Source organism: Alternaria metachromatica (genome assembly GCF_023757995.1).
Source record: "Alternaria metachromatica strain BMP 0045 chromosome Unknown scaffold_12, whole genome shotgun sequence".
Classification (NCBI taxonomy): Eukaryota; Fungi; Ascomycota; class Dothideomycetes; order Pleosporales; family Pleosporaceae; genus Alternaria; species Alternaria metachromatica.
This window is the reverse complement of record NW_026055503.1, coordinates 662,509-683,136: the sequence shown is the minus strand read 5'-3', so window position 1 is coordinate 683,136 and position 20,628 is coordinate 662,509. Positions and strand designations below refer to the sequence as shown.

The following is a 20,628-nucleotide window of genomic DNA, read 5'->3' as shown; positions in this document are numbered from 1 at the left end:
AACCATGAGCTCGGGAGAGCCCACGTGTATGCTTTCATTTCATGTTGAGCATTGAGTATCTTTTTGCAGGCTTTCGAAGAGCCTTTGCCAGTCATGAAGCGCGCCTCGTAAGAATTCCCATGACCATGACCACGCCAACCCAGAGAAACCAAGAGTGCTGTAAGCACACGCTTAAACCTTGAAACCACGCGACCTTCTGCGTCCACGGGCACGCTCGAACTTGCGGCCCTTGCTCTCGACGTAAGGCTTCTTGTGGGAGTGGGGACCGAAGCCGAAATGCTTGAAGGCCTCACGGGCGTTCTTGGGTCCACGGAGGAGGAGGGTGTTGGATCCAGTGGGGAAGCGGGTAGCGACCTCGTCGATGGTGAGGCACTCACCACCGGCCTTCTCGATGCGGGCACGGGCAGAGGCGGTGAAGCGGAGAGCCGCAACGGAGAGCTTGGGGACCTCGAGCATGCGGTTGTCGTCAGTGACGGTGCCGACCTGACGGAATGTTAGCCATTGATCTTCGCTTCGGGTATCGCTTGACGTACAACGACGACGGTCTTGCCGGCGTGCTCCTTGGCGGAGTGCTTGTTGGCGGCGTTCGCGACGATCTTGGAAACGGAGACCGGCTATGCTGTGTTAGTTACACTGTTCTGTCGAATATGCGATCGGTCGTCTTACGGGACGGTTGGTCTTCGACATCATGAGGCGTCGCAGAACGGTCTTGTTGAAGTTGGCATCGGTACGGCCTGTCCACTGTTAGCACAAACGATGTGCGCATTTGTCTGGTGAAGTACTTACGAGCCAGGAACTTGTAAAGGCGCACCAACAGCCTGACGTAGGGGTTGGTGGACTTAGGGACCTCTGTATACTCGTCAATCTCTCTCCTTCGAAGGCTTCATGTTGCGTCTAAAAGACAGCTGTCGCCAGCGCATTGCTGCGCCGACTCGACGGGGGATCACATACTGCGGTGCCCGTCTCGAACATGGTGGCGGTCGAGGTCGATTCCCATCTTGACTGATTTTGAGCGTGTTGTGCTGTGGGTTAGTAACGACTGAGGGAGGAAGCTGAAGTTCGCGATTCGAATTTGGCAGGAAAGGGCAGCTTGGCGTGGTGTGGCCCGTGCGAAGCGAGAACTCCAGAACTCCGCTCGGCAGGAGCGAAGGCCGCGCATGCCTCACAGCACGACAACATAGAACATCACAATCGATAGTTGTTATCCAAGCCCGTGAGCGTATTCTGCATGCGGTGCCAACTAGTAGTGGTATCTGATTTATTGTTGTTTGCCCATGCTATCCGTCTGGAAATACATCACAAGTACAGTAGAAGATATGCATCGGATGCTCCACGGCATTACCAATTATATAGCTACAAGTATATACTTTCGCTCGCAGTTCTGTGAATGCCTGCAAGATCTATGTGCCAAAAACGTGTTACTTAATCATTTCCTGTCATTGCTCCCTGACATGCGATTGACACCAGTCGCGTACCGAACCACAAAAAGCATCAAAGAAGGCTCCGTCGGCATGAAAGCTCCTGCTCGTCTATGCGTATAAACACCGGTCACCGTACACTCCAAGCCCGCTCCAAGCTACAGATAAAACGACAAGGGGGAAGGGAAATCGAGGTAGACCAGCGTACTGCAAGTAGGCCTACTCCCAGCTAGAAAATGGCCAAGACCGATTTTAGAAGGAACCAGTTCTTCATACAGCCTTGTCGCCAATGAGCTTGCCGATGCCGTTGTAGACCTGGTTGGTCGAGTCGGGGGCGTAGCGGGGTCCGAGAGAGCCAAGGACGAGGAACATGCCAATGATGACGGCGGCGAAGACCATCAACTTGCGAAGGACGGGGCGGGTGTGGCCAAACTCTTGCCACTTCATGCTGCCCTGGCCGAGGTACTCCTTCAGCTTCTCTCCGCCGAGCTTGTAGTAGACGAGACCGCCAAGCGCGATGGCGTAACCGAAAGCCTGGAGAGGAGAGACGGGGTCCTTGAAAAGGAACATGGACGCAAAGACGAGGAGGATGTCCTTGAGTACACCGGAGAGGGTAAGGACGAGCGAGGAGGTCTTGCCAATCTGAAGATGTGTTAGTGAATGTTTTTTGAGTGTGTAGAAGGAACGTACCAGGAAAACGACGGAAACGTTGAGCAAGAAAGCGACGGATGCGTTGGCCAGCAGAGTGGTCAGACCAACGCGGTCGATGTCAGCCATAGACATCTTGGGGAGCTCAGTGAACATGAGAATGACACCGTTGATGAAGGCGCAAGCAGGGGCGTAGTAGTAGAGGGAGACGAGCGGGTCCATCTTGAAGTCGGCACCGCTGAGAAGGCGCTGAACCATGACCAGACGGACAGCCTCGAAGACGATACCAGCGGCCTGGAAGAGGAAACCGACCATGACGAACTTGATCTCTCCCAACGAGGCAATGACTACACCGATGACGATGAAGGAGACGTTTCCGAGAGTCTTGAGGTTGACAGGCGCAACTCCGAGACTCCAGGTGGTGATGAGGACAGCGACGGGCATAGTAGCCTGCTGAGGTCAGTAGCTGCTACAGGTCCAAATTCGTGGAGAACATACCTTCAGCATCTGGATGAAGGCCACACTCAGGTACAGATATGCCTGGTTACCGCAGATCAAGCTCATACTGAAGAAGATACCGATGGGGACGATGGCTCGCAGGTATACGCGTCCGGTCATGGGCACCTTTTTCCGGGAGTCGAGGACGGTGGTGAAGCGGGCGAGGATCTGGGTCATGACGGTCGCGAAAACCAAATGCCATGTTGTGAGGAAGATGGGGTAGTCTGTCGGTGTGTTAGAATGCGGAGGTGCGGCGGAGCAGAGTGAACGTACGGAACTTGGCTGTGTCTAAGATGTACTTGTTGAAGACAATTGTGCTGGAACTGAGCGAGATCCATGTTGCAATGTATACTGCAGGATGGAAAGATGGCGCCTCGGGGGCTGGCTTCTGCGCATCTGGGTTGACGGTCGGCAGCACAGGCAGGGCGGTGTCGCGCGAGGCCTCGACCGAGGATCTCATCTTCTCGTCGGACATATTTGCGGGTGGTGGCTAACGAGGGACGGTAAAGGTGTTGAGTGAAGGTCAAAGGAGGTGGTTGCGGCGCTGGGAATGCAAGTTGCAAGGTTGCAGTAGCAGTGGGCTAGCGCTGCTGACTGATGGCGGGTGTTGCGCGTCAAGGGACAAGCGTGGCACAAGCAACACGAAGCAGCTGTAACAGCGCTGGAGCAATGAGGAGATAAAGAGCGACGAGAAGTGTTGAGAGCACTTGTAATGTGACGGTACTAATACCTCGACTGCGCTAGGGAAGGGGAGGGGCGGAGCGGGAATCAGCCAGACGACCTTCTAGAGCCGGTGCACAGGGGGGGTTCTGGTTTAGGCGTGCTATCACTGGGCAACGGCCGACTATGTACTAGAGCTGATATGAGGCCAGATGAAGATTTGCCAGGAGCCGCGCGGGATTTTGCAAGTGCTCGATGAGGTGAAACTGATCGCCCGTGGAGCCCTGAGTGGACGCGCAATCGACCACAGCGGCGAGGACTCCCATCAATGGCGCCGAAATTTTGAGCCGCCTCTTGCACTTGCTTGTGTAGGTGTGTACGCGTACTGGCACCCTGCACAGAGGCGCCGAAGACACCGGTCCCACATATATGTAGAAAAGTGACAGCTTCATGCACATCGCGCACTCTCGCTGCTGCCACGCGCAGCGGTTTACATTGCAGGAGCTGTGCCGCGTCGCTGGAGCGCAGGGTGAGGCGCACCGTTAGGGGTATGCAGAGCACTTCGCACACAGGCGTCGTTGCACCGTGGCACTAGCACGACACCAAGTCGATGCGTCGTTGATCTGAGGCTGTAGTCCCCCAGAGATAGAGTCGGTCAAGCTTCACCATGTGCTGCAGCCCGCCAGATTGAGGCTCCACCCGCGGGAACGTGCAGAGGCCATGGTGACACACGCAACTCGAGGCCACGGGCAATGGCAATGAACATGTTGCACGCACGAGTGGTGAAGCAGACGGCCGGCACCAATCAAGGCGCCCACGAGCAGCTGCGTCAAGCCCGATCGCCGGTCCCCATGGCGGCCTGCCCCTTTTCTCGCCGTTGCAGCGCGGCCGTCTGAAGCCCCCAAGCTCTCCCCAGCCGACTCCTTCGGCGGCTGGCCCTCTGTTACCCTGGACCCACTTAACGCAGCATCGCCTTGGCGTCCTTAGTTTATCGCCAGCTATATTCCTCACCACGCCCCAAACGTCTGGCCTCTGCTCCACACCCTCTCTATAACTACAAGTGCTGCTCGCCCGCAGAGTACATGCTCAACTACGCCCGCCAGACTTTGAAGCGCGTTCCGAGTTTCCAGGAAATACTACAGGGCAAGATGGGATCCGCCAAGGAAGAAATGTATGTTCACCGCCTGCCCACCCACACGGCATCCTGCTGAGCACGAGCTGACAATGCCATAGTTCGGTCGACGTGCTCGTTATCGGTGCTGGTCCGACCGGTCTGGGAGCAGCAAAGCGCCTCCACCAGATTGTATGCTCAACACAGAGTCCAAGTGGCGGGGCACATGCTAACAACAACAGGATGGCCCCTCATGGATGATTGTCGACTCCAATGAGACGCCTGGTGGTCTGGCTTCGACCGACGTCACTCCAGAGGGCTTCGTGAGTACCCCCACCCCCAATTGACTGCCCGCCTCTAACAGCTCCCCAGCTCTACGACGTTGGTGGCCATGTCATCTTCTCCCACTACAAGTACTTCGACGACTGCATCGACGAGGCCCTCCCCAACGATGACGACTGGTTCACCCACGAGCGTGTGTCCTACGTCCGCTGCAAGCGTAACTGGGTCCCCTACCCATTCCAGAACAACCTGTCCATCTTGGACAAGGACGACCAGGCCAAGTGTGTCGACGGCTTGATTGACGCCGCACTCGAGGCCCGCGTGGCCAACACCAAGCCCAAGGACTTTGACGAGTGGATCATGCGCCAGATGGGTGTCGGCATCGCTGACCTCTTCATGCGACCATACAACTTCAAGGTCTGGGCTGTGCCCACCACCAAGATGCAGTGCCAGTGGCTCGGAGAGCGTGTCGCCGCCCCCAACGTCAAGGGTGTCATCAACAACATCATCCACAACAAGACCGCAGGAAACTGGGGCCCCAACGCCACCTTCCGCTTCCCTGCGCGAGACGGTACTGGTGGTATCTGGAAGGCCGTTGCAAAGACCCTGCCAGACTCCAAGACAAGATACGGTGACCACGGCAAGGTCAACAAGGTTGATGCCGACGGCCACAAGGTACACCTGAACGACGGCACAGTTGTCAACTACAGGAAGCTCGTCAACACCATGGCTGTCGATCAGCTCGTCGAGTTCATGGGCGACAAGGAGCTCATCGACCTCAGCAAGGGTCTCTTCTACTCCACCACCCACGTCATCGGTGTTGGTCTCCGCGGCGAGCGACCAGAGCGCATTGGCGACAAGTGCTGGCTGTACTTCCCCGAGGATGACTGCCCATTCTACCGCGCCACCATCTTCTCCAACTACTCGCCATACAACCAGCCCCAGAAGGACGTCAAGCTCGCCACTCAGCAGATGGCAGATGGCTCCAAGCCCAGCTCCACTGAGCCCAAGGAGGGCCCATACTGGTCCATCATGTTGGAGGTCTCCGAGTCCAGCATGAAGCCCGTCGATGAGAAGAACATGCTCAAGGACTGCATTCAGGGTCTCATCAACACCGAGATGATCAAGTCGGATGACGAGATCGTCTCCACCTACCACCGCCGCTTCGACCATGGATACCCCACCCCATCCCTCGAGCGTGAGGGCGTCCTCACCAAGCTTCTCCCTGCCCTCCAGGCCAAGGACATCCTGTCTCGTGGCCGCTTCGGCTCATGGCGCTACGAGGTCGGTAACCAGGACCACTCCTTCATGTTGGGTGTAGAGGCCGTCGACCACGTTGTCAACGGTGCTGTTGAGCTTACCCTCAACCACCCCGACTTCGTCAACGGCCGCAAGAACGAGGAGCGTCGTCTCAAGGACGGTGCCCAGATCTTCAGCCAGAGCCCCTTGGCTCTGAGGAACAAGGGTGTTGAGTAAGCGCAGACACATGAAGTGTTCAATATGTGTAGTTTCGGGAATGTTTATGGGATACCACGTTTGTTATGAGAAGGGATGGGAAGACATGGAGTCGGCGCATTTGTGCGGAGACTCTAGGTAGATAGTTGCATATAGTTTGCATCTTGAGAAGGTGTTGAGCAAAAATTACACATTTAGACTTGCACTCCAACACATGTTGTCTTTCCACTTGCTGTATCAACTTCTGTCATCGCTTGTCTGAACGCATTCGTGGCGCATCACCTCCACTTTCACACTTCCATGAGACAATACCCTTCGAGACCACCAAACAATCGCATTCGCATTCCGATCGATCGATCCCAACAACAACCCACCTCACTCTACATGACTAGCCCTAATCAAACCACGGACATTTACACCGTCACATCGTCATCTCATTTTCCCGCGCACCAAGGTTGCGCGAGTCGGCAGCAATTACATTCGTACACACCAACAAGCGTGAAAGTGGGTAACGACCCCCACCCCAAGTGTACAACGGGCCGATTAGGTACGGCATGCCAACCGAAAGCAATCTGCCCTCGTTACACCACAGCGCTGCGGTGGAGTACATGCAATGCTTGGTAGAAGACGCGTACAACATTCGATAACTACGGTTGTACTACGGAGACGATCCAGGATCAAGAGGTAAATGGAGGGATGGATAGGAATGCGTGACGAGGTGTGAAGATTTTTTTTCGACCGCGGGCAGGTAGGTAGAGAGTACAGTAGTGGGTATGGGGTAGGTGGAGCGAGAAGGTAGGTGCATGGGGAAGGTGTTTGTAACGTGGCATTCTTGGTGATGTGTGTCTGCGGGTTGCAAGTCGGTGTATTTGGTGGGGTTGTAATGTGCACATACGTCGCGTATATTGGGTGTTGTATTGATCACGTGGTTTTCTTCTGTCGACACACCTGCATACTCAGTCCGACTCGATCAAGCCTTGCTTGCCCTGAACTTCCTCAATACCTCTCTCTCTTCGTCATTCCGCGCTACACTCTCTTCATCACCAACTGGCAGGCGCTGATGTTTCCACTGCTTGCCTCCAGCGCCGTAATCTGCACTGACCTGCGCATCACCTACAATGACCCATTTGTAAATCGTCAAGCCTTCTAGTCCAACTGGTCCTCTGGAATGGATCTTGTTGGTTGAGATGCCGACTTCGGTACCGAAACCATATCGCTGGCCATCTGCCATGCGCGTGCTGGTGTTCCAGTAGACGGAGGATGAGTCGACGGCTGCGAGGAAGGTCTTTGCTGTGATTTCTGAGGTGGTGAGTATGGCGTCGGTGTGGTGGGAGCCGTGAGCGTTGATGTGGTTGATGGCTTCGTCGACGTTGGTAACTGTCTTGATGGCGAGTATGTAGTCTAGGAACTCAGTGTCGTAGTCTTCCGGTCCGGCTTCCTGTAGAAGCGTAGCGGAGTGCGGGTCTAGTTTGCCTTTGAGGGCGAGGAGCGAGGTATGATCACAGCGGAGTGATACACCCTTTTGTAACAGTGCTTCTGCGACGGTGGGAAGAGTGGTGCTTAGGGCTGCTTCTTCAACGATGAGTTGCTCGAGGGCGTTGCAGCCAGCTGGGTAGCTTGTCTTTGCGTCCAAGACTATCTTGGTGGCCTTTTCGGCGGGGTAGTCTGCGCAGAGGTAGGTTGAACATATTCCATCTGCATGGCCGAGGACAGGGATGGTGGTCGTGTCTTTTACATAGCGGACTAGCTTGTTACCACCGCGAGGAATACAAAGATCGATATATGTATCCTGCTTCAGCAAGTCGGCGATGACATCGTGTGTTTGGACTAGTTGCAGGCAATCCGATGGGACCGCTGTTGACGTAAGAGCCTTGGAAATGATGGATGCAATGGCCGCGAAGCTGTTGCTGGACTCTCGGCCACCTTTGAGGATAGCTGCGTTTCCAGACTTGATGGCGAGCGCGGATATGTTCGCGATGACTTCAGGTCTAGCTTCGAAGATGATGAGGAGAACGCCAATAGGACATGTTATCCTTGAGAGGACCAAGTCATCATCCAGTAGGGTCTTCGCGGTGGTCTTATTGATAGGATCCTCCAACTCCTTCACGTCCAGTATCCCCTGCAGCATATCTTCATACTTCCCCGGCTTCCCCAGATCCAGTCTTTTGACCAAACTTGCACTTAGCGTGCCTCCTGCTGCGGCCTTGTTCGCAGCTTCCAGATCCCGCGCATTGGCCGCTAGAACCTCCTCTTTTCCAGTTGCTAATGCCGCATGGATAGCAGTCAGTGCGGCATTCCGCTCCTCGGTAGACAAGACAGCAAGTTTCCGGGATCCGAGTCTGGCCGCCTGGGCGACCTCGAGCGGCGTGGCGTTGGTGAGCGACATTGTCACTTGGGTTACTTCGTGAGGTGGTGAGACCTCGTAACGTCGATAAATTCTTGATGGACGTGTGACTCAGATTCGTCTAGAAAGGGACAAAGTCTTCCACGGTGTTCTCGGAAGGATCGTATGCAGGGTCTTGTGCCGCTGCAGGTGCTATTGGAGACTAGAAGCGGATCGTATGCGGAGTGCGCGTTGTGTCTAAAGATAGGTGCAGGATCTGGTGTTGCGGGGTCTGGATGCTGGATGCGTTGCGCCACTTTTCGACGCCACACCCGAGTTGAGGTCTGGGATACCGCCATGTCGCCTACACCGTGTTTTGCACTTTGCGCGATACCTATAATAGTGTAGCTTAGCTGTCCTGCAGCGCAACCTTAGGTAACCTTAGCAAGCGCTGCAGAAGCGTACCTTAGCTATTCTTACTTAGTATCTAAAATAGCTTAGTACTTTAGAATTTTTAGCTTATTTATTCTTAATACTATATTAGATTAAACTAAGATAGATCTAGATCTAAAATATATAAAACTAAAATCTCTATTTTTAACTTTAGTATATACTTAGTATAGTTTAATATACTTAAGTTTTATTACTAATACTATAGTAGTATAAAAGCTTTTTTTATTAGCTTAGCTATAAGTAACTTATATAAAGATAAAATCTAAACTATACTTAAAGACTACTTTAGTAATATAAACTTACTACTTTAAGTTAAATATATAATAATTACTTTATAATAAATTATAGTATAGCTTTAGTAGAACTTTAAACTATATATAGTTAAGTCTCTTAGCTAATACATAGTATACTTAATTACTATCTAGTTTAGTTATAAAGTATATTTAGTTTAATTCTATAGACTTTAGTTAGTTACTATTAACTTCTTACTAATTAATACTACTACTAGTACTACTATTAACTATAATAAGCCTTTAAACTTATACTTAAATAAGTTACTAACTAAGTAACTTTTTCTTTTAAGTATATATATAACTTAAGTATACTATAGTATAGCTTATACTAAGCTTTTACTAATTTAATTTATCTTAGATAGATTATAGTTACTTTATTTAGCGTAGTTATATACTATTAAACCTATTTTATAATATATCTATAGTATTTTCTATATATATAGTATCTAAGAGAAACTTAGAAGAATCTCTAATAAAGTATATATAAGTAGATAGTATTTAGAGTAGTTAAAAGTCTAGTATATACTTAGTCTAGTTATAGTCTATATCTTACGCTAATAATAAGTAAAGTAATATCTAGTTTATCTATATAGTAGCTAAGCTACTAGTATAAACTTTTCTTATACTACTATAGAATATATATTACTAGCTAAACTTAAAAAAGCCTTCTAAAAATATATATATATATTACCTAAATTATACTAAGTTTATTTCTAACTTATAATAGTCTAAGTTCTTAGATATTAATATTAATAGTTATTAAAGTTAGAGAGTAGTTATAATTAGCTAATTGCAGACACGTAATCGCTTAGCTCTTAAGTATATAGCTAGAGATTTTATCTTAACTTTCTTTTATAGAAAGAAATTATAATATACTTAATTATCTCTAATTATTAATTATCTCTAGCTCTAATAGTTATAAGCCTAGCTACTTAATTATAGAACTAATTCCTACTACGCATTAAAGCTTACTAGAAGATAGATTAATTAATCTTAATTCTACTCTACTCTCTCTAAATATTCTGTAATTAGAACTTCTTTTACGCAATTACTTAATTACTACTTACTTCTTTACTACCTCTCTATATCTCTATATTAATTCTACGCTCTAACTCTATAGATATAAGTAATTATAATATAGCTATTATAGCTATAGGTATACTTCTTAAGAAGTAATTTAACTAGAATACCTAGTTTGTACTTCTTAAGTAGTACTATAATAAAAAAGGTATCTAGAAAGAGATTAATTCTAATCTTCTAGATATTAAATATATAGATACTTAGAAGCCTAAGTTCTCTAACCTTCTAGTTCTAGAGCCTATAGCTCTAGCTTCTTTTCTTGCAGAGCTAACTAAGAATTAAAAGAATAAGCATAACAAAGCTACTTATAAGTATAATACTTTTTTATAAGATTATAATTATAAGACTAAGAATAGTACTACGCTTATAGCTATCTAAAACTATAAGTCTAAGTAGTAGTTAAGAAAAAGTAAGAAGATTAATAATATTAAGAGCTAAATTATGCGCACTATTACGCCTAAGCACTTATTACTTATAACTATAAGTAATAATAGAAGAATAGTCTAGTTTCTTATAAAGACTCTTAAGACTATACTTACTTTTACTAATTAGACTACGTAATATATAGTTTGCGCAAAGTATTACACTTATCTTAAGAAGACTTAGAGAAGAACTACTAAAAAGTAGTTTAATAACTAGTTAATACTCTACTAAAAGGTAAAGATTTTTAAGCTTTTAGAGGTTAAAGAACCTCTTATAATTACTAACTTTCTTACTATAATTAAGAAGTTTAATTCTAAGTAGACCTACTAGTAGTAATATAATTAATTATTTACTATAGCTCTTAGAAAGAATATATTAAGTCTTAGTAATCTTAGTAAGGTGTTTAGCGTTATTCTTTAGAAGATATTAATTACTACTAAAAAGAGAAAAGCTAATATAATCTTTAACGCTGTTATAAGTTAACTCTCTACTTCTACTAAGTTAGGCAAGAAGTAGTTAAGCTTACTACCTAAGCCTTACTTCTACAAACCTAACGCAAAATATAAGTAAAAGCCTATCTTATATTATAGATTATAAACTATAATTACTAGATCTAGGCTATTAGGTATTCTACTAATAGAACTTTTAGCTTAAGATAAGTAAAAGATCTAGAAGCGCTATTATAAAGAGAAGTAAAGTAGCCTACGTAAGAAGGTTAAGCAATCTAGCTAGAAGATAAGCGCTTTAGCTTCTAAGTATCTAGGTAATATAGTTTTAATAATTATTTACCTAAAGAAGCTAATTACTAAGTTTAGGCCTCTAATTTTTAGTATAGGCTTTAAGCCTTACGCGCTCTTAGCTAGTATAATTCTTAATAGTAGAGCTATAGTCTACTTAGTTAATAACAAAGCATTAATTAAGCCTAATTTCTTTGTTAAGACTAATAAAGAAATAGTTAAGACTAGCAGCTAGATTCTTCTAGTAATTAGTATTAGTAATTATATACTTTATCTTATTCTTAGTACCTCTAAAAAACCTAGAAAAGTAGATCTTACGCTTACTAGCGTTAAGATTATCTCTAGTTTCTATACTAATATTATCTTAGAGAAGCTTCTTAGAAATAGTAGTATATAGTATATAGGCTATAATTATATAATTAGAATAGGTACGCTAGAGACGTCTGTTATTCTTATAACTTTTAAGTGTAGATTTAACCTCTTGTTTATTAAATATAACTTTTCTATCTATTCTTCTAATTCTATTATTATAAATACTATTACCTACTTATAAGTTCTATAATTACGTACTAGCAACGCTAATCTTTAGTACTAAAGATCTAGCTATCTAGGTAAGTAAGCGCTTAAGGCTCTTATTAAAGCTGCCTAGAATATAAAGATTATAAGTATATAGCGTAGTAAATATAATAATTACGCTACTATACATGCGTCTTAAAGAATCTCTTATTATTCTTATAAGCTATTACTACGTTCTTTCTTTAGAGTATTATAGAACTTGTTTAACTTCTCTATAAGCTATACGCTTAATAAATAAGCTTTAATTATAAAGAAGAATTATTTAGGTAAGCTATATAATTACAACCTAAAGAACAAGACACTAGACTCTATAATAGAAGTTATTATAAGCTTTATAGCTATAGTTAAGCGCTACTATTAGTAGAAGATTATAGAAATCTATTAGAATAATAATACTATAACACTACCTTAGAGAGAGCACTTAAGATATAAGAAATAAGCTAAAGAGAAGAGAATTATAATTATAACGCCTCTACTATATACCTATAAGCCTAATAGCTTAGTAGAGAGAGCTAGCTAAGAGCTTATTACTAAGTTAATTAAGATACGCATAAGCGCTAATCTTCTAGCTAGGCTCTAGCTAGTAATTATAAATACAGCAGCTTAACTCTATAGAATAAGTTTATTATAGCTTTATAGCTATTAATTTCTAGATTAGGTATTACATAAATAGTTTAGAAAGTATTTCTAATATTATTAGCTATCTAAGATTAGGCACTAGGCTACTAATCTTTGCCTAGATTAGAGTAGAATCTATGCTTATAGCTATTAAGCGTATCTACTTAATAGTAATTACGTAGCTAGAAAGTACTATTAAGACTTTAAAGTTAAGCCTTATAGCTATATAGAATATCTTATTAGCTATTAAGCTTCTAATATATATTATATATAAGTACTAGTAATTAATTAGGTAATTACAACTTATAATATTACCTTTAATAAGTAGAAGTTCTATTAAGGCAAACGTAAAGAGAAGCTAACTAGAGATTAAGTACTTAAGTAGATTAAAATACTTAATAATAGTAAGCTTATTAATTCTATAAAGAAGTTTAATATTCTTTCTATTAATTAAATAGTAAGTACAGTAGAGCTATTAACTACTAAGCAAGATCTTAGAAGTAACGTAGACTATAATTAAAGTAATAAAGTTAGCCTACTTATTAAATATAATTAAGGCTCTATTAATTTAATAGAGATAGAGTATAAGGCTAGTATTCTATTAGAAATTTTTAATAATTAGTAGCTTTTTACTAGACTTACTACTCTAGAACTTACGCCTAAGCGTAAAATTTTAGAGATAGGCAATTAAAGTAATTATAGAGTTTCTAATAGTTAAAGAGTAGTGTATACGTCTAAGAAAGCTAACCTATTAGAGCCTAGAGATAGAAAGCCTTCTATATAAGAATTAGAAAATCTAACTCTATTTATTAAGCCTATTATAATAGACTCTAGTTTTATAGAAATAAATAAGAGACTAGCTTAACTAGAGTAAGCACTAAAGAGACTAAGAGGTAAGCTATCTAAATTAGTAGCTATCTCTTAATAATTAACGTAGCTATAGAATTAGCTAGTAGCTAAATTCTCTAGAACGCGCTATAGTAGAAGAGTTATAGATAAAGAGCTTAAGCGCTCTCTTTCTATAAATATCTATTAACTATTAAGACGCCTTAAAAGTAAAAGTAAGTAGTCTACTTAGCTTAGTAATTAACTAGAAAGTAATAGCGTAGATAGCGTAAATATAGTAATTACAAGCTTAGTTAATAAGTAAGCCTAAATTAACTTTTATAAGACTTACCTCTTTAGTTTTTAAGAAGACTAGAATAATTAAGCTAGCTATAAGACTATAAACTCTATTATTATAGCTACTACGCTTAGTAAGTATAAGCTAAAGGCTACTTACTAATACTATAATAATCTCTAAGAGCTGCCTAGGTTATAGAAATAACTAATCTAGTATTTAATACGCACGCTCTTTAAAGATACCTCTAAGAGAGAGATTAATTAGCTAAGTAAGAAGAGAACTTAGATAGAAATCTATAGGTTAAAAGCCTAAGATTAGCTACTTTTATTAAAATAGATATAGACTTATAAGTATAATTAGAATAGCTATCTTCTTAAATGCAAAGCTTAAATTATAGTTTATAGTAATCTCTAGAAGAAGAACTTAATTAACTCTACTTATATAGTAATACTTACTATAAAGTTCTTCTACGCTATAATAGTAATTGCTGCCTAGAGTAATCTAGAGATTAAATAGTTTAATATTATAGAAGCGTTTCTTAACGCAAAGATTATAGTAGAGAACCTAGTAATCTATAAGATACTAGATAGCTTTAGAAAGCTAGAATTATGCGTATAGCTTAACTACGCGCTCTATAGATTATAAGACTCTCTACTATTATAGTATAAGAAGTTCTTAGAAATACTAAGAGCTATTAGTATAATAGCTTCTTAAGAAGAGCTCTACTTCTTTTTTAATTAAGAATATAAAATTCTTATTCTCTTCTACGTTAATAATATTCTATTACTTTATTATAAGAGTGTAGAGTAACGCGTAATAGCTATATAGGCTAAGATCTCTAATAAGTATAAGATCTAAGATTAGAGAGATATAGAGTAGTTTCTTAGTATTTATATAATAAAAGACTAATATCTAAAGATAATTATACTTATTTATAATACGTATATAAACAAGATACTTAAGAAGTTTAAGCTTAGAGATAGATCTTTCTCTCTAATACCTCTACTATTAGAGAAGCTAATTAAGAATACTAGAGAAGTAACTAAGCCTAAGATTAAGAGATACTAGAAAATAGTTAGCTCTATACTTTATATAGTAATTATACTCTAACTAGACATAGCGTATACTACCTTAAAGCTCTTACACTTTCTTATAAACCTAAGTAATAAGTATAAGAAGGCTATAAAGTAAGTAATTATATATCTTTATTATACTTACTATAATATAATCTAGTATAGTAACTATAATAGGCCTAATCTAATAATTACTAGAGATACATTCTTTACTAATAATCTAAAGACTTACTAATTATCTTATAGCTATATTACTATATTATATAAAGGCGTAATCTTCTAGAAAGCTATAAGATAAAGTATAGTTACTACCTCTACTACAAAAGTAGAGCTACTTGCTCTTAAGTACACTACTAAAGAAGCTATAGCGCTTAGGCGCTTTCTTAAGAAGCTAGCGCTTAATCTTAGAAAACTCTAGACTATCTAGTGTAATAATTAGTAGATAATTAGGCTAGTTATTAGAAAGAATAAGTGTATTAACACTTAGCTTAGGTATATTAATATCTAGAATATATAGCTGCAGTAGAAATATACTAAAGAATTATTTAAGGTTAAGTATTTAGAGACTATAATTATACTTATAGATAGATTAACTAAATCGCTTATCTAATAGTAGTTTAAGAAGTTTAAATAGCTACTTAACTTATAAGATTTATAACATTTAATTCTTAAGAAGTAGATAGAGTAGAGAGATCTTTATTTAGACTACTACTATAAAGGTTAATTATACTTAAGCTAGATCTTAGTTGCTATAACTAGCGCCTAGTTATAGAGAAGTAATTACTAATAATTAACGCAAGTATAAAGTAGAGAAATTACTAAACTTTTCTGCTAGACTAACCTATATAGCTACTAACTTACTAACTACTATAGCGCTAATTTCTCTAATTATAACTCTTATAGTTACGCTTGTTAAAGGCTAGCTTATTATTCTAGCTATTCTTAAAATTCTTAACCTAAGCTCTTAGATAAGTAGTCTTAGTAGCCTAGTTCTATATATAAATCTTAAGCTATATCTAATTATACTTAGTACGCAGTAATACCTTCTAGTACTTAGCCTTAGCTAGCTAACGCTAAGTATAGTAATAGAACCTATTACTTATAATACTAGATATAGAGCTATTAGACTAGTAACTACGTAGCTAAGAATTATAAGAATTATAATACTAAGAATAATTATTACGTAGCTAAGACTAATAATTACGCTGCTAAGACTAAGAGTTACACTACTAAAACTAATAATAACTATACTAATTCTGCTACTAATTCTGTAGTAGCTAATTTCTAAATTAAGAAGCCTATAGCTAGAAAGTTAGTAGTAGTAGCTACTAGAACAAGCTCTAATAGTAATATTCTAAGTATTGTAATAATAGATTAAAGGCTATAAGTAGATAACTCTAAGTAGAAAGAGTAGGTAAAGGCATCTAGCTACTACTTATATTAATTCTCTTTATTCTCTTACTTAGTATTATAGACTTACTATAAGCACTACGTTAATTAGAGTCTTAAGAAGTTATAAGTAGAGTACTCTTTAAGCTCTTCTTGTTTAAGAACTTAGAAGTTTTACTTAATAATTTAGCTAGTGTCTTAGAACTACTTTTAGCTTCTTTCTTCTACTTCTTATAAGCGTAGAGATCTTAATAGAGCTGCTTACAATACTTCTAAGCGTTCTTAGTGTTCTAGCGCTATTATTAAGTTAGTAAAGAATTAAAAAAGTTAAAGAAAAGAGAATTATAAACTTACTTTAGCACTATAGTAATCTACTATATCTATATAGTAATCTTAAAGGTCTTAATTAGCTAGATAGTAGCTATAAGAGTAGTAGAATAAACAACGCGTAACCTAGTAGAGCTGCTTAAAGTAATTAGGCTCTAGAATAGAATTAAGAAGTTACTAATAGATATAGTACTTACACTAGAGATATTAAGAAGCGTTATAGTTAGGTAATACTCTAACTTACTTACGTAGACAACTAGTGTATATTAGGTATAAATAATCTAGAAGAGTCTTAGTTATAGAAGCTTTACTCTTAGAGTTTTTAAAAAAGTAACTATAACTATAACCTTTACTTAGAGACGCCTACTTCTCTTAATCTTAAGCGCTTTATTTCTTAACGTAGTTAGATTACTAAAGGCCTAAATCTTAAGTCTAGAAAGTATTATTAGTAATAAAGATACTACTCTTAGAAATAGGCTTAATAGTCTCTTAGACGTTCTTGTTATTAAGGTTATTAAACTAAGAGCTCTTATAACCTAAGTAGGCATGCTTAATATATAACTCTAATTACTTATAATTTTTATAGAGGTTATTACTGCTAAAGCTTCTAGTTATTATAATACTCTAATCTAGTTAATTACTAAGCGCTATAAAGCTCTAACCTAGTTAATTATTAGAATTTATAAAGCTCTAAAATAGTTAAGTGTTAGAAGTTTAATTACCTTATATAAAGCTACTAAAGAATAGACTATAGGCTGCTAGTATTCTAGAAGAGAGAAGTAGAACTTAAGTAGCAGCTTCTTTAAGTTAAGCGTAGTAGAAAGATTAAGCGCTTAATTATAGAGTGTTGTTAAGTAGAGCGCTATTACGCTAAGCGCTGTTACGCTAAGTACTAGCTCGCGTATTATAATTACTACTACTAGAGGTATTATAATTAGAGCGCAGAACGCTATTATAGTAGAAGCTAGAGCGCTAGCGCTTATAGCTAGAGGTAGAGTTAGAAGTTAAGTTATTAGACTAAATTATAATAGTTAGCTATTAATTTAGATATAAAAGTAAGAACTTACTATAGTAATAAAGAGAATAAAAAAGTAAGTAGAGTAAAGAAGTAAGTAGAGTAGTATATTAAGTAGAGTAGAGAATTAAGCGTAGAACTTAAAGGCGCTAAGGCTTAAGAGCTAAGAATCTTAAGTAGAAGAGTTAATTAGATAGGCAGCTTATTAGCTTATTAGCTTAAACGTCTTAATAATATAGAAGTAGATAATTATAGTAGAGAAGAGAAGAATTAAGAGACTTATTATTATAAAGTCTCTAATTCTAGCCTAAGTGCACACCTATATAGGCAGCTAGCGTAGCTTATTAAGCTCTTAATTATGCTGTAAACTTTACCTAAAAGAGACTAGAAGCCTAGATCTTACTATTAGAATTATCTCTTACTAGTTAGATACCTAGATTTCTATAGCTATTAGCTAGATTTTAGACTATTATAAGGTAATTTCTAAACTAATAGAGTTAATTTCTAGGCTATTAGGCCTTGTTTAAATAAGCAAGAGCTTACTACTATTAGTATTAAGTATAATTAAACGCTTAATTAGGCTGCGACCTACTACTACGCTCTAGATTCTTAAGCCTAGACTCTGCTAGAGTATACTAATTACAGCAAATTTAATAGAATTAATTTTAGTAGAGTAGATTAATACTCTTACTACTCTAGAGAGTATATTAAAGTTAGAAAGTAGTTATAATTAGCTAATTGCAGACACGTAATTGCTTAGCTCTTAGGTATATAGCTAGAGATTTTATTCTAACTTTCTTTTGTAGAAAGAAATTATAATATACTTAATTATCTCTAATTGTTAATTATCTCTAGCTCTAACAATAGTAATTCTAGTAATTATTACTTAGAGAATACTAAGATTAAACCTAATATACTAGTTAATTTAAATAGCAAAGTAAAAGTTAAAGTAAATAATAACTTTATTATCTAGAATTAAGATAGTACTTAGACTACTTCTCTAGAAGTATTAGTGCTCTTTTATATAACTATAGTACTAATATACTCTTATACTTTACTTACTAGTACTATATATATAGTAGAGTTACTATATATAAAAACTTAATATTAGGCTCTCTTAGTTATAATAGGTGTATTAAGTTAAAATTATATTACTAGTAAGATACTACGTTATAGAATAAATACGCGTATACGTAAGGTTTTAATATTTCTTACTTAATACGCGCTAGACCTAATTAGGTAAAGTTATAGGTTTAATCTATAACACTACTCTTCTCTCTTTTTTAGGCAAGTTCTAATACCTAAAACCTTTCTTTACTAAATTACTTTTCTAGTATATTATAAAAGTAATATTATATCTAATTACGTAAATCTAATATATAAAAAAAACGTTTATTTTATAAAAGCTATATAAACTAAAGCATCTTCTATATTCTTTATTATAACTAGTACTTATATCTCTCTACTTTTTATTCTTTATCTATTATTGCGTTGTTAATTATAGATTATAGCGCTTAGTATAGCTTTTAGAGTAGCGTATAGTAGATTATAAGGTACTACTAGTAGTATAGAATATAGAATTATCTAAAAGTGTTAGTATAACTATTAGACGTAATAACCTTATATAGGTGTTTTCTAAGACGTTATAGTCTCTTAATACTCTAGTCTTAATAGTAGTTTAGTAAGTTATCTAAACTCTAAGTTACTATTATATAACTAGACGTAGTAAGAACTTATTATTAAGAGTACGCTTTATATAGTTATTAATAGACTCTCTATATAAGTTCTATTATTATAAAAAAGTGTTAGGTTAACGCTAATTATACTATAGATAGCCTATAGTAATAGTCTTTCTATTATATAAGTAACGTATTATAATAGAGTATTACGTAACTTTTTTTAGAGTAAATAGTTTAACTAGCCTTAGTAATCTATAATATTACGTAAATAAATTATTATTATAAGAAGGTCTTACCTACTAGTTAGTGTACTAAACTTCTAATAGAGTTCTAGTTTAGATAGTTTGTTATAGTAATACTCTAGAATAAGATTAACTAATCTAATAAGGTTTATATATAGCTTTTATAAAAGGTTATTAGATTTCTTAGAGTAGTTAGACTATTAAATCTTATATTATAGTAGACTCTTACGCTTAAGTTTAGAGTTATAGAGCTGCTTATTAATATAACTATCTAGAATAGCTTCTATAGTGTACTTAGTGTTATTATTAATATTAGAGTTAGCTAGCTCTACTAGGCTCTCTTTATTCTATACCTACCTAAGTAGTAGTAACTTATTAACTTAGTAAAGTAGCTAAGAATAGAAGATATTATAAGTATATATATCTAGTATAAGCGTAACCTTATACGCTATATTATTAATTACCTAAGTAATAAGAAATAGCTCTCTATTCTTATAGTTAAGAGAATAGTTTAGGTAAGTTATTCTTAGGTTATAGAAGTCTACTATAACTTTATTACTAACTTAGAACTCTAGCGTAGAGATATAATAGTTATTTATATACTTGGTCTACTTAGCTTAAACCTAAGTAAGTTATTTATATAAGAAGCCTTATAGTTTCTTTAGTTAGTTAGTAAACTTATCTATATTTAGTTAGTCTTATTAGATAGGTATAGTAAGGTGTAGTACGTTTAGAGCTTAAGTAGGCTTAATACCTAATTATAGCTTATATTCTTTAGTAGTAACAAAAGTAGATACGCTAGTACTACTACTAATAACTAAGTTAGCTTTAAATTCTACTATAGAAAGTAGTAGCGTCTAATTATCTTATTTATAGTTAATATATATATAAAGGTACTATTTAAGAAAAGTATTTATATTCTCTATTTAGCTATTAGTTTTAGAGTAATAGGTAGTTAATAGCTTAGGTCTTATCTCTAACTACTAGTAGAGATAGGTCTAGAAATAGAACGTAAATTAAAGCCTCTAATTAGATATAATATATTCTAGAAAGCTCTTTTTACGCTACACAAACTTTATAAATACGTAGACTAGAGTATTAATACGTAAGTCTATAATAGGTATAAATTCTTTCTTTTTACTTAGCTAGTCTATAATTACTAGAATATTCTTATATATATAGCTATTATTAGTATAAAAAGAAAA

At 38.5% G+C, this 20,628-nt stretch overlaps 4 protein-coding genes across 4 annotated transcripts; 1 reads left to right on the top strand and 3 right to left on the bottom strand.

Moving 5' to 3' along the window:
• Nucleotides 1–171: 171 nt before the first annotated feature.
• J4E83_005948 (uncharacterized protein) lies at nucleotides 172–972 on the bottom strand (the record flags this gene model as incomplete). Its single annotated transcript, XM_049332864.1, has 5 exons — nucleotides 172–483; nucleotides 534–614; nucleotides 667–734; nucleotides 787–847; nucleotides 952–972. The coding sequence occupies 5 exons, from the start codon at nucleotides 970–972 to the stop codon at nucleotides 172–174; spliced, it is 543 nt and encodes a 180-aa protein (XP_049188106.1).
• Nucleotides 973–1,688: 716 nt separating this feature from the next.
• Nucleotides 1,689–3,039, bottom strand: J4E83_005947 (uncharacterized protein; the record flags this gene model as incomplete). The annotated part of the gene is made up of 4 exons (XM_049332863.1): nucleotides 1,689–2,060; nucleotides 2,109–2,516; nucleotides 2,565–2,788; nucleotides 2,838–3,039. 4 exons carry the CDS (start codon nucleotides 3,037–3,039, stop codon nucleotides 1,689–1,691), a joined length of 1,206 nt encoding a protein of 401 aa, XP_049188105.1.
• A 1,267-nt stretch (nucleotides 3,040–4,306) lies between these two features.
• J4E83_005946 (uncharacterized protein) lies at nucleotides 4,307–6,093 on the top strand (the record flags this gene model as incomplete). Its single annotated transcript, XM_049332862.1, has 4 exons — nucleotides 4,307–4,395; nucleotides 4,458–4,527; nucleotides 4,578–4,658; nucleotides 4,708–6,093. 4 exons carry the CDS (start codon nucleotides 4,307–4,309, stop codon nucleotides 6,091–6,093), a joined length of 1,626 nt encoding a protein of 541 aa, XP_049188104.1.
• A 949-nt stretch (nucleotides 6,094–7,042) lies between these two features.
• Nucleotides 7,043–8,458, bottom strand: J4E83_005945 (uncharacterized protein; the record flags this gene model as incomplete). Its single annotated transcript, XM_049332861.1, has 1 exon — nucleotides 7,043–8,458. One exon carries the CDS (start codon nucleotides 8,456–8,458, stop codon nucleotides 7,043–7,045), a length of 1,416 nt encoding a protein of 471 aa, XP_049188103.1.
• Nucleotides 8,459–20,628: the final 12,170 nt, after the last annotated feature.